General features: G+C 40.6%; 3 protein-coding genes across 5 annotated transcripts; 1 reads left to right on the forward strand and 2 right to left on the reverse strand.

Annotated features, from left to right (window-relative positions):
- Window positions 1-4,819: 4,819 nt before the first annotated feature.
- On the reverse strand, window positions 4,820-8,307 carry BDBG_00904 (uncharacterized protein). The gene is made up of 2 exons (XM_002627950.2): window positions 7,697-8,307; window positions 4,820-7,508 (listed from the first exon to the last, which is right to left on the reverse strand). Exons 1-2 carry the CDS (start codon window positions 7,967-7,969, stop codon window positions 5,340-5,342), a joined length of 2,442 nt encoding a protein of 813 aa, XP_002627996.1. The 5' UTR covers window positions 7,970-8,307; the 3' UTR covers window positions 4,820-5,339.
- Window positions 8,308-8,459: 152 nt separating this feature from the next.
- On the forward strand, window positions 8,460-11,416 carry BDBG_00905. Of its 3 annotated transcripts, XM_002627951.2 has the most exons (4): window positions 8,460-8,535; window positions 8,609-8,787; window positions 8,873-10,423; window positions 10,501-11,416. In XM_002627951.2, exons 2-3 carry the CDS (start codon window positions 8,670-8,672, stop codon window positions 9,355-9,357), a joined length of 603 nt encoding a protein of 200 aa, XP_002627997.1. In that variant the 5' UTR covers window positions 8,460-8,535; window positions 8,609-8,669; the 3' UTR covers window positions 9,358-10,423; window positions 10,501-11,416. The 3 variants fall into 3 exon arrangements, with proteins under 3 accessions (XP_002627997.1, XP_031576118.1, XP_031576117.1); XM_031720102.1 differs by having other exon boundaries at window positions 8,460-8,787; XM_031720101.1 differs by having other exon boundaries at window positions 8,467-8,787; window positions 10,494-11,416.
- BDBG_00906 (gamma-tubulin complex component GCP6) lies at window positions 9,886-13,156 on the reverse strand. The gene is made up of 2 exons (XM_031720103.1): window positions 12,993-13,156; window positions 9,886-12,932 (listed from the first exon to the last, which is right to left on the reverse strand). Exons 1-2 carry the CDS (start codon window positions 13,126-13,128, stop codon window positions 10,144-10,146), a joined length of 2,925 nt encoding a protein of 974 aa, XP_031576119.1. The 5' UTR covers window positions 13,129-13,156; the 3' UTR covers window positions 9,886-10,143.
- Window positions 13,157-13,239: the final 83 nt, after the last annotated feature.

The following is a 13,239-nucleotide window of genomic DNA, read 5'->3' on the forward strand; positions in this document are numbered from 1 at the left end:
CCCACTGATAAGAACTCTGAACTGTCATAAGACTCTCTTTATAACATGTTCTGAGATGAACTTCTTCTTCTTCAAAAGACACTCAATGATCTGTTGAATAAAGAATTTATATATATTAGCAACTCTTTCACTACAGTCTCTATTCTCTTTACAAAGAAATCAGATGAAGAACTCTGATTCTGCATGAATTATTGAGAATTGAACAGATTAATAAAGAAAGACTGTTATTCTTTATCTCTTATTAATAAAACTCTAGCTTGTATTGAATAAGCTTAATAATTTACAAAGTTAGATATCATTATCATATTTTATAAGATCTGCATTACTGAAGAAGATGAGTGACTTACAGTATTCTGAACATGATATAATCTCTTTAAATGAGTAGTCACACTCTTTGAACTGATCAATGCTCTCAGTACATTTCAGAAGTATATTAACTGAGCACTTCAAGACTTTCTTGATGAATTTATATCTACTTATCTAGATGACATTCTGATCTTCACTGATGAATTCAGAAAGAAATATCAAGAGTATATACAAAGAGTATTACAATGACTATGAGAAGTAGAACTATCAATTGATATTGATAAGTGTGATTTTGAAGTCAAGAGTACTAAATACTTAGATTTCATCATAGAAGCTGACAAGAAAATCTGAATAAATTCTGAGAAGATCTCTGCTATTCTTGAATAAGAGATCTCATACACTGTGAAAGATATATAAAGCTTTATCAGATTTACTAACTTCTATCAGTGATTTATATAAAACTTCTCAGATATTATGAGATCACTTACAGAACTTACTAAGAAAGACTCAGTATTTCAATAATCAGTAGATACTGAAGCTGTATTTACACAGATAAAGAAGATATTTATTAATATCTCTCTACTAATAATATTCAATTCTAATTATGAGACAGTTATTGAAGCTGATTTCTCTGACTATATAATAGAAGAAGTGATATTATAATATAATAATAAAGATGTTCTATAATTATATATCTTTATATCTAAGAAACTGAGTTCTACTGAATGTAATTATAAGATCTATAATAAGAAACTTCTTATAATTGTACACTATTTAGAAGAATGAGACTCTGAACTCTGAAGTATCTCTGAATTTGAGATAGTCACAGATTATAAGAATCTCAAATACTTTATAACTATTTATACACTCACTGAATAATAGATATGATAATCTGAGTTCTTAAGCTGCTTTTATTTTATAATACACTACTGTTCTCACAGTCAGAACTTGATGATAGATGCTCTCTCTTAATAAGAGTAAGATATGCTATCTGATATAACAGATACTCATTGAATGAACTGAGAGCACTGACTCTTGAATCTGAAGATACTAGTTAATCAAGATAAAACAGCTCATAACACTATACATGCTTCTTTAATTAGAACTGCTACTGATATCTCAACTTCTCTCAAATCTACATTAGATGAGCTATAACATACAGTAGCTTAAACTGATGAACTTCTTCAAGCACTCACTGAAGCAGTATGATAAAAAGTACTCTGATTTTTTCCAGAATTACATGTAAGAATTGACATCTCAGAATATTTAATCAATGATAATAACACTCTATAATTCTGTAAATAATGCTGAGTCTCTCACTCTGAATTCTTATACATCTGAATAATGCAAGAGATGCATAATTTATATATAACTGATTATTCAGACTGTGAATAACTATATAGAATAATCTTCTGAGAGTTTTATTAATCTGAGATATTAAACAGTATCAGATACTTTATCTGAAACTGTAACTACTATTCTTCTATTATCTTATAAAAGAACTGTAGAAAAGATCTACTGAAATCACTTAATATTTCTAATAGAATCTGATAAGATGTAGTAATTGACTTCACTGTTAATCTATCTGAGAGTAAGAATTATAGAAATATTCTGATTATCATGAATTGATTGAGTAAAGATGTAATATTGAAATCTTGTAATAAAATGAATACTGAATAAGTTGCTGAAGCTTTTCTATAGAGTCTGTTCTATTAGATGCATGAATTACTGAGAACTATAGTATCAGATTAAGACTGTCAATTCATGAGTACTCTCTGAACAAGAATCTGTCAAGTTCTTAAGATTATATACTGTCTGTCAACTGTCTATCACTCTGAGACTGATGATATATCAGAACAGACAATTCAGACTGTGAAGAATTATCTTTATAAGTTCTACAATCATTTATAAGATGATTGACATGATCTTCTTCTATACACAGAGATCACTATCAATGATTAAGATGCTATTTTAACAGATATAAGTCTGTTCTTTCTTACATATGAATATCACATGAAAGTGTTGAATCTTCTAGAGATTACACAGTTCACACTGAATCTCTGCAGTCTGATTCAAATCACTGATAATATAGTAATGAAGCTCTGAGATGTCTGTGACTGAGCAGAGATCTTTATAGTGACTGTAAAACAAGATTAAGAAGATTAAATTAACATCTGATGAGATTCTGCAGAGCAGTATAAGATAGAAGATCTTATATAATTGAATCTTAAGAATATACAAATCATACATTCATCTCATATGCTAGATTACTGCCATGTCAGATATAAAGTAATAGAAGTTCTAGAGAGTTATAACTACTGTCTTAACATATTATCAGAGATTCATGATATCTTTTATACAAGCTTACTCTGCTATACTATCACTGATTCATTCTCTTCTTAACTGACTTCTGATTAACAGTTATCAGAGATTATAGAAGAAGATAATGAACTTGAGTAAGAGATTGAAGATATTCTTGATAAGAGATTCTACAGCTGCAGCTGATAATATCTTATGAAATAAGTCAGCTATGATTAACTGACCTGAACTCTGAGTTTTATGTTATCTGAAACAGCAGCTCTTGATCAATGAGAACTGCTTCTGAAAGAGAGAAACTAATATGATGAACTGTGTCTGATTAATTATATAGACTATTCTGTTACACTTCACAGATTTCAATTACTTCATTCTCAAATGTATACATCTCAATTCTCAGTCATTCTCAATCATCAATTCTCAGCTGTTATAAATGTGTACACTTCAATTCTCAGTTATTCTTAATCACTGATTCTCAGTCACTACTAACATGTATAGATTCTTTCACTCTGAAGCTTCACTGCATATATTATTACATATGCATATAAATATTCACTTTAATCACTGATTCTCACACTTTCTCTTTCTTTTCCTTCTCTAACATTTTTCTCTTTGTTATATAAGACCTATTAATATAATACTGATCTATTCAGCGTAGGCCTCTTATATGAATTTTCTTATATTAATATTATTAATTTATATACATATCAGCTATCTATTATTATTGTAATTTCAACATTGTATAGAGTTACTGTAACACTGTATCTATGCTTGCATTCAAGAGTTCTCTTATATTATCAGTAGACATTGCTATATTATTTATCAGATATGTGATATCTGTGTTAAAGAGTTCTTCAGAATTGAAAGAAGTGTAATTGTATAAATATTTTATATATCTAAGATGTTAGAACTCTCAGATCTTTCACTGATATTCTCTTTATAAGATCTTGTTACAGAGTCAGAGTGACTGATAGACAAGCTTCTATCTATCTAGCAGAGACTTAGTGTCTGCTTAACTAGTCTGTAATTATTCATTTTCTTATTTCTTACATATTATTATATGTTCAGATATTTTCTTAATAAATAATCATCTCTAATAAAAAGATAATGAATGTTTTTCAAGTATAAGAGGCCTACACTGAATAGATCAGCATTAAGATATAGGTCTTATATAACAAAAGTAAAAAATGTTAGAGAAGGAAAACAACAGAGAAAGTGTGAGAATCAGTGATTGAAGTGAATATTTATATGTGTATGAGGTGGAGCTTCAGGGCGGGAGAATAGGAACTCCGTGGGTTCTTCAGCCGAGGATCGGCGACCGAGAATCGGAGCTTTCGGCAGGAGGGTCGGAGCTTACGGCAGGAATCTATGGAGTGTAATGGAATAGTCTTATGATCGGGCGCAGCCCGCCACAGAAATGCTACTTTGTATAAATCAGATAAAAGAATACAATTCTACTTAACTCAGAAAAAAGTCTGTATAACTGAATTCAATTAAATTCAGATATAATAGAAGAAATACATTACTTTTTATATATATAAAAACACTTAAACAGTTAAAGATTTCTGAAGTAATAGTAGCAGATTTAAAAGTGAGAGTTAATGAATATAAAAACTCAAAAATAAATCTCAAAAGTTAAACACAGTGTTTCAACTGTCAGAGATATGAATATTTTATAGTCTCATGTTTCTGAAACTCAAAATATGAATTCTGTGCAAATGATTGCACAACTAGTAAATATAAATGTAAAATATGTTAAAAATGAGATGAAATATGCAAACATACTCTGCTTAAATGCTCAAATTGCAAAGAAAAACATGCTTCTAATTCAAAGGAATTTATCTTCACTCTAAGAATATAAAAAAACTGAAGCAAAGAAGAAGCTTAAATTCCATCTAAAGATCAATATAACAGTCAAGTGAGTAAATTAGATAATTTTCCAACAAAATATAGAGGATATAGAGGCGGGTCATACGTCAATAAGTTAAGGTTATTGGTGAAGTCTTCGGATAGGTTTAATATTCTGACTTTTGACATGGCTTTGTTTACACACACAGCGTTCTATATTATCCACAAACTCGTTCTTTTCCTTACAAGTATTCTCTGCCTCTCGCTTCCATCCCTTCACAACTTTTTTTTCCTTTTCCAAGACATTTCCATACAACCACCTCCTGGGGCTTTTGGTTGGGTAGGAGGTGGAAAGAACAAAGAGAGGAAATAAAAGAGCGTTAAATGAGCTAGTGAAGAAGCGGAGTTTTCGCAAAATGGATACACTTATATTGCACATATACAAATTATTGAAGCCATTGCAAACCATAGTTGAGGCATAACTGGAATGGGAAAGGGAAATGAAGCATATTTAAAGCCAGGCTAGACCAAAAGGAACCAAAAAAAAAAAAAAAAAAAAAAAAAAAAAGTACTGGGAGTAATTTGATCGCGGATATATAACACTTTCAGTCTCGTTCCTAGGTTCTTTTAGTTTGTGTTGGGTTAACCATCCGATCCAACGCCGTTGTGATTCCCTCACCAGTTTGTCTATAAACGACGCGAAAGGAGAATAAAAGAAACGTTAGAGAAAGAGTGGATTGAGCCTCAGAACCAAAAAAGGAAAACCATTCCAGTCGAATGACCATGTGGATGAGCGCCGGCGCGCCATTGAAGCTGATCAAGGCCATTTTTCGAATAGATCGTTCGCACATCTATATATCATGTAAATGTTATTTTTCATCCGGCAAGTCCGGACCTAACACGACATCTAGCCGTCTCAGTTTTCGCGCCAATAGGCTTGCTCCCGTCTCGTGTCCCATGGGTGTCATCCTGAATGGGCTTCCATATCCCACGTCACCCCTTTGGCGTTTGCTGTACATGTTGTCTGTGCCTGTAGTCGAACTTCCTAGGTCGGGTGGAGGAGGCGAGGGAATTCTTGGGGTCAGCAGTAGAGGGGTCAGATCACCTTTGTTAGGGCTAGCTTGGCCCTGTAAACCTCCATACCGGTTCTGATGGTGAAGTAGATCATGTTGTTCCATCTCAGTGTCCTGATAATCTGGGGCATATGGACTAGCCTTGCCCGACATATGAACGGGAAGATTGAAATTGAATGTCTCCAATGGAGCTACCGGAGGTGCCCGAGCAAAAAGGCTAGTTTCGTAATTATCGAAGCTCATCCTCATCGGAGCCATGGGCAGTAAATTAGGTCTATAACCAGAACTTCTGTGCCTAATGGCATTTTCCGCGGTTAACTTATTAATTTCCTTGGCGGGTTTATAAGGGCTATACTGAGGATCAGGATATTGAACTTCATTTCGCAGTTTCTCTTTGCCGTCCGGGACTCTGTTTGCAAAAACGACTCGGATTCCTGAGTAAAGATAAAAGCGGCCACGGGAAGGGCAGCAGATATTTAGATGTATCAGATATCTAAGTACCGGTTTGTCAGCTGAATCCCCCATGCCCAAATAAGCTTCTGAATTTGTCCTTGCTGACAGGGGCATGTCGATAATCGGTCCAGCCGAATAACTTCGCTGTCGGATAAAGGTTTTAGTTCCCGGCTCCATCCCCTCTAAATCGTAAGGAACAAGGAAAAGTTTCACTGCGGTTTTGTTGGGATTTTTTATGATGATCTGTAGTTGGCCTTGTTGAGGTATCCTGTAACATCCTCCAGGTGGTGCTTTTGGAGATGGTGACCGCCGGGATCGTTTCTCCCTCCTACGCCATTCCTGTTGCGTTGGAACATTTGTATTCACCTCTGACAGAGTAGTGTCCACTTCGAGATGTTTGTCCACCAGTTTTGGTGGACTGACATAGCGTCGGCGGGTTCGTTGGTTTGATTTGTCTTCCTTTGGAAAGCTATTTTCAATATCGATGAAACCAACGTAAGGGCTGGGGCTGTCATCCGAGATTGATCGTCCACCGCCGGACGTTGGGTAGCTATAAAAAACGGCAGGAAATGGCACAGTAACGTGAGGTGGACACTTCAGGCTAGGTTTACAGTTCCCTCTCCCAAGCACGCCAATTTGCGCAGTAAAATCCAGAGGTTTGGAGGGAGTTGTTGACATTCTGCCCCGCAAAATAGATTCCTCGTAAGACCCAACCATGGATGCGTGATGAAGCGGAGAGGAGATATCGGTGGCAAAGGACGGTCTTCTCGAACGTCCCATGAAAGGCGTCTGCGGAGATGACGCCGGTTGAAGAGTGCAAGCTGAGGTTAATGACCTTCGGGGCTGATGGGCTTGGTAAGGGAAGGTTGCCTCTCTTCTCCATGGTTGGGAAGTAGTGGGCACATTGGCTCCACGACGGCATCCAGGAGGCGAATATTGGAAAGATGTAAAGGTTTCCGCTGGTAAGGTGCGACGACGATTAGCCTTCTCAGGGCTAGATTGTAGGTCGAGAGGGTCTATAGTCTTTGGTGAGAAGTCAAGGTCGGTGTTATTGGCCTGGTGGACTAGCGGGCTTGTTGGAGCCTTAAGAATAAAACTTGACGAAAACGAGCTTAAGGATGAAAATGAATTCAAGGATGGAGCCCTTGCCCGGCTTCTGACCAAAATCGAGCCGATTTCTTGCGTTGTAGGTGCTGGCGGACTTGGAGGTGTATACCATGGAGTGGTTGGAGAAGAGCCAAAAGGAAGACGGCTGGGGCCCGGTTCGAAAGGCTCATGACTACGTGGCTCCTGATCTTGGGGTGATCCCTCGCGAAAGTCACCTGAATGCAGGGCTGATCGGGGCCTCTCGATTTCAGAGGGACAACAAGTCAATATTTCACACTTGGAACCGTTGTCAAATGACTCTTCTAGGTTTGTGGCCGGTAGGAGAGGATGGGATTTGTCCTTGTTCAGCTGGCCTTCAAGTCTTGAGTGTGGAGGATCTCCATGAGTTGCAAAATACTCTTCCAGCTATTAGGGACCCAGAAATTAGCTACAGTATTCCTCTAATGGAAGAAGAGCTAGATCTAGACATATTAACATGGGCGCTGGAGTAAATCGCATGGCCTTCGAAAGTCTCGAAGTATTACCCCACCGCAAGCTCGAACATCGATGAATGGGTTTAGTATCGTATATATCAAGGTTAAAGTTTGACTTACAGAACGATTAGGAACCCATGTAGGGCTTTCCCCCTTCTTGATACTTCGAATCAACTCCTCACGATCACTCGTTTGCAACCTTTGAGGGCTGCTATGTGCTTCCATATTTGACCTCCACGAGGAAGTACCAGCAATAACTTCCTCCTCCAAACTCTCAACTCCTTGCTTCGGAGTCTTGGTAGGCTTTATGTCGTCATCGTCGTCAGGACAGCTAGCAGGCCATGCGTGATGGTAGAGAAGCTCTCGTCGCTCTTGGTCTTTGAAGATTGGCATATTTTATTCATGAAATATGTCAACCAGTTCGTGAAAACAAGTCGACATCAGGGAGATAGACGTGGCAGACGCCCCACAGCCAGTGACGAAATGAAAGCGGGAGGATTGAAGTGGCGCACGGTCGTAGTGGCGGGCACTTGGATTTTGGATACAACGAGCACTGGGATTGTAGGGTGTAACAGGTTCGAGCCAGCGCTGTTACGAGGCGGACGCAGGCGGGCTGAGGAGCAAGACTTGCTTGGATAAGAGCGACATGAGGTTGTTGTTGGCGACATCGAGCCCCATGACGGTAAGACGGGGCAGCGTAAGGAATGAATCATCGGTCGGTCCGATGGTCGATACCGGCTGATTACATACATACATCATCGCTGGTTCATCTGAGGTTATTACCGAACTGCCCCACGGAACCTTGCAATGCCGAGCCGGGTCACGTGGAGACATCCAGATCATCTTCAAAAATTTATTTTTCTCAAATATTAGCTAACTTAATGACTGTTGGTGTTTTGGGAAAATTCTTTGTTTACCTTCTTGGTCGCAACTACGATTGTCTATGAGTATGGCCTATGGTACGATAGTTGTCTATGGACATTAAAACTTTACTCTTGCACAGTTCCTGGACTTAACAGTTTCATCCACCAGTACGCCAGGTATTCTCTGTTGCACATCTGTCAGGCCGCAATTGAACTTTACAAAAGTTAACATGGCTGCTAAGAGACCTCGGGAGGATGGTGCCAGCGCCGATGCTAATGTGGCTAAGAAGAAGAAGGGGTTTTCAGTTGGCCCAGCAAACCTTCCTGACGGCACCTATCGACGAAAGGGTACGCGCCGAATCTTCTGCTGTTACCCTGCGCTTGATCTAAATGCTCACAACTAATCACGTTCTACTTCTTTTGCTGTGTATAGTGCAAAAAATCAAAGGCGATCTAATCCATAAAGCCAAGGTCAAGAAATCCTACGCCAAAGTTAAAGCAGAGGAACTCGCAAAGGGAACTGCAAAACCTAGTTTTACCCAAGAATCAACACTGGAAAATGATGGAGATGCGACAAAGCCAGAGGCAGCGAGTTTAGAGTTGCATCCAGATAGACAAGCTATGCTTGATGCTCCCCAGGCAGAACAACCGCCTACGTCAAGAACGGATCGTCTGCCAAGAGACTCGCGGAATCGGCGCAAGCGTCCACCAAAGCCGTCGCCGTTTACCAAAGAGGTAGAAATAGCAAGAAGGAGACAGGAGGAAATTGAGAAGAAACAAAGGATTAGAGAAGCCAAGCAACGCGATCGAGAGGCTATGGCTAGGGCAAGAAGACCAGATCAGTTTGGGAAACGAAGACTTGGACGAGAGAGCACCGTATTACTGGATAGGGTTAAGAGGATGGTTGAAGAGTCCTAGAGACGACAAAATTCTTCTGTTAGAATAATATAGCGGATGAGATAATGAGATATACGATATCCCAGGCTGACGTTCTTTTTTCGAAATTCAGCCGTTTCGACTGGGATTTCTTGAATGGCCTGGGGTAGTATGAAGACAGTGGTCCAAAAAACGGTGAATAATAGGACTATACCCCACAAATCTGTAGAGACAATGTTTATTTGGGTTTGGCTATTGAGAGATTTCCACCTAGTGTGCATTTACAACGACAGTTGGTTCTAACTGGAAGAATCCTGTGGAGACATGCAGGGACCGATTTGGCCTGCAGGTGATCAGTGGATGATGCGGTTCTTCATGGGGGATATTGCCACGCTTTGTGGCCTTGGTGCAAATTTATCTCCATGATCGATTCCCGCAAAGCTAGAATCGAGTTGCTTAGACACGTGGAAGACGTGGAAGATGCAAGGCCAGGGGTCTACGAAACCGGTTTCAAATGGTTGGGAATTGAGGTTACCGAAAAGCCCAATACGTACGTCACACAAAAGTGTGTAGGATTCTGGCTGGTTACCTCTTTGTACATGTACATGCTCTATATTCATGAGCTTGCGAGGGACTTCTCGTGCATGTATGTATGTACAGTACATATTGCTCCCCTTGCTTCGATTGATGACACGTGTAGGCTAGGGTTGAGAAGAAGGCAGAATAAAACATTATTGGATAACTTAACTGTTTTCTAAAATTATCTAGATTTGATGCTCAGGAGTACGGGGGATATCATCAATTCATATTTCACATACAGTATATGGACTAATAAAATCCATTCATATCCAGTCGTAAAAGGAGGTGTTCAAAGATACTATCTGTGTCAACACCTGCGCGATCATCGATCCCCCACGCGGCAAGATCCTGAGGTTTCCCTTTCGACCTCATCGCCTTGGCACCATCCAGTGCCCTTAAAAACCTTACAAAACCTGAAACCTGTTTCCTAAACACGGAGAAAAGCTGACGAACAATCCGATCATAAGAGGGCTTCCCATCCTGCTGCACCCACGTGCCTGTGGAGGCCGCTTTAGATATAGAGGAGAAGGTGAGAATAGTGCCGAAGATGTCGTCTATTAACTTTCTAGCCTGTACGTGTTTCTTGCTCACGAATAAAGCGAATAGGATCTGATCTAGGACATCTTCATGATACTCTCGGAGACGGTGTAGGCTTTTGGCATTGTCAATGGTACCATCGATATCTCCCTTATCAATGCACTTCTCGATTTTGACAAGGATTCTCTCGAACTTGCTCCATGTCTCTCCAACTGCAATGTGGAAGGAATAGTCGCTCACGGTTTGCACGAAATGGTGCGCTTCGATGCGGAATTTCTGGGTGATTGTTCGGCTCATGTCTGCGGTATTCGATCGATCTGTGGAGTCACGGATAAGGCCACGTGCGACTGAAAGCATTCGTATCTGCCTCAGAAGTCGCTTGAAGATGGTATCGTATCTGCGTAAACTTCTGGGAGTGATTATGGCTTCAAGGACTGAAGGCGGGTGGTATTGAAGACGGAGGAAATCTAGAGCCTCAATGGAGTTGGGATTTTTACATTTTACAAGTTCTTCGCCTGTTAGCTCACGGATTGCAAAGCTGAGGCCGCCAGGCAGCTCTTTATTCCTGACTTGATTTCCGGTGTTTTGCCCAATGTAATTTTTGTCTCCGTGATAACTCTCAGAGAGCAACCCCATTAGCACCAGGCGAAGCTCAGAGCTTGCTGGTGGCCAGGTATCACGATTGCCCAGACGAAGGCCAGTAGAACTTCCCCCACGGGCAACACCAGCTTTCCGTTCTCCGCTGTGCATTTCAGGGTCAAATAGAACATGAGACAAACGTGATGAAAAGATACCATCGCCTAATAATTGAAACCGCCATTGTAACTGCAGGTGCTCTTTGATTTTATGGCCTTTGAAAAGAAGGTGGAGGCAGGAGAAGTTAATTAATCTTGTTTGGGCCGAAATAACCGGGGCAAATGAGAGGTAAACAGACGCATCCAAAGGTGGGCCGAAAAGAGACCTGTTTCCCGGAACCTCGTCCGTGTTGAAACAGTTGCTCTCGGTGAGGAGGACGTGTAGTCTATCGGAAGAGATTGAAGAATGACTTGCTAATAATTTGATATCATCATTCTTGCCGTCAAGGTCGAAAAGTGAAAAAACGCCGTCGATTGGGTCATGGTCTTCATGAACTGGGGTATCAGCGTTCTTGTCCTCAGATGTTAACGTACTACATTTTTGGAGTCGTACTTCGTCGTAGCGAAGTATCTCAGCTCGAAGTTGCGCCTCATAATTGTTGGCTTTTTGTTGGATTTTGTCAATATCCTTCCAGGTAAAAGCACACTCCAGGGCTAAATTCATTGACCGACTCGTACCACTTTTTATAGAAAGTGGATGATTAGGATGGAATTCTTTGAGTAGCCTTAAACTTTTGCCGCTTTCGAATATCGTTTCCGCATAGCCTGCGGGAACGAAGATAGGCATAGCTTCTGGACGAAAACTGTAGTCAACCAGCCTAGCTTCGATCCTTCCGCAATTTTGACCGTGAACTTCGTCGGTATTTATGAAACCCTTCCTATTTCGATTGACTTCTAGCAAGGTTTGAGGTTCAGGCCTAAGTCCGATCCAGGACTCAACCGAGGAAAGCCACGATTCAGCCACCATGGCCATCAGTTCACGAAGCACGCTAGATAGCCAGACAAATTCATGGGAATAATAATCGCATTTTGTAAAGACTGAGGATATAACAGCACCATCCGTTGTCGCATTTTCTGCATTTTCTATTATGTCGACGAGGACCTTGAGGAGACAGGCAGGGCGTCTGAACAACATCTGAGTTTTCAGCAACGGCAAATCCGTCTTGAAACGCTCGTAGACATGCTCCTCAAAACTATGTAGTAGGACCGACGCAGCGCAAGCCAGGCTAGATAACGGGGTCGGCAGATCCGTTTGAGTAGGCGTTGCAAGAATGAATCTTCTTACCTTTCGCACCTGTGTTCCACATTGTAAAAATTCCTCAATCAAGCCATCCACTGCAGTCAGGCTGATTCCGGATATGCGGGCATCCTTGATATGCTTTTCGAACACTCGGTTCTGTTCGTTGAATCGGAAAAAAATTGAATTCCACCCGAGGCCTAGTCGAAATAGCGACGCAACGAAAATATCTGTTAGCGCTACTCGGCCCGAATCCTCAAGACCCGATTTCGTTGCCTGATAACCTAATGCAGCATCAAATCCGCGTGGACCAGCTTCACTTAGGTAAAGAGGGCTGGCCCAGTGAACGGGATGGTGTGGAAATGTATCCCACGACCTCAATGATCTCCCTATAGTAATTAGGTTTAAATTTGCATCCGATGCCCATATGTCCGTTATTTCATCCGTTTCATCCGTTTCATCCTTTGTTTCATTGGGGTCCACATCAGTTTGACTCGTACTGAGGGATAAAGGGGTATCTGGGTCAGTCGATTCGAGCGCGTCTGTACCAAATAGATTCAATTCATATATGTTGGAATCGCGTTTCGTAAAGAGGTCTAAGGGACCCTGAAAAACGCCCTGGGCAAGTTCTAGAGACAGAAGTTAGTTGCTGCGAACATAGAAATAATTCGAAAGCATGACAGCTGTACCTGGAAGGTCATCATCCCAAGGCAGAGAGTCTAGCGGTTGCAGCTCGTGGAGATGAAAATAGGAAGGTTCCCAGAGCTTGTCAACGGCAAGCGCAAACGGGTCATCCACATCTCTTCGGAGGTCCATTGCTAACATACAAGTCCCGTTCAATATGCTATTTCGCGAGCCGAAATCGTTCTGACGCGTCTGGGGAGATAACCTTGGAAAACGCGACTGATCATAACACACTAGTATAGTATAGGACTA

The sequence above is a fragment of the Blastomyces gilchristii genome (genome assembly GCF_000003855.2).
Source record: "Blastomyces gilchristii SLH14081 genomic scaffold supercont1.2, whole genome shotgun sequence".
Classification (NCBI taxonomy): domain Eukaryota; kingdom Fungi; phylum Ascomycota; class Eurotiomycetes; order Onygenales; family Ajellomycetaceae; genus Blastomyces; species Blastomyces gilchristii.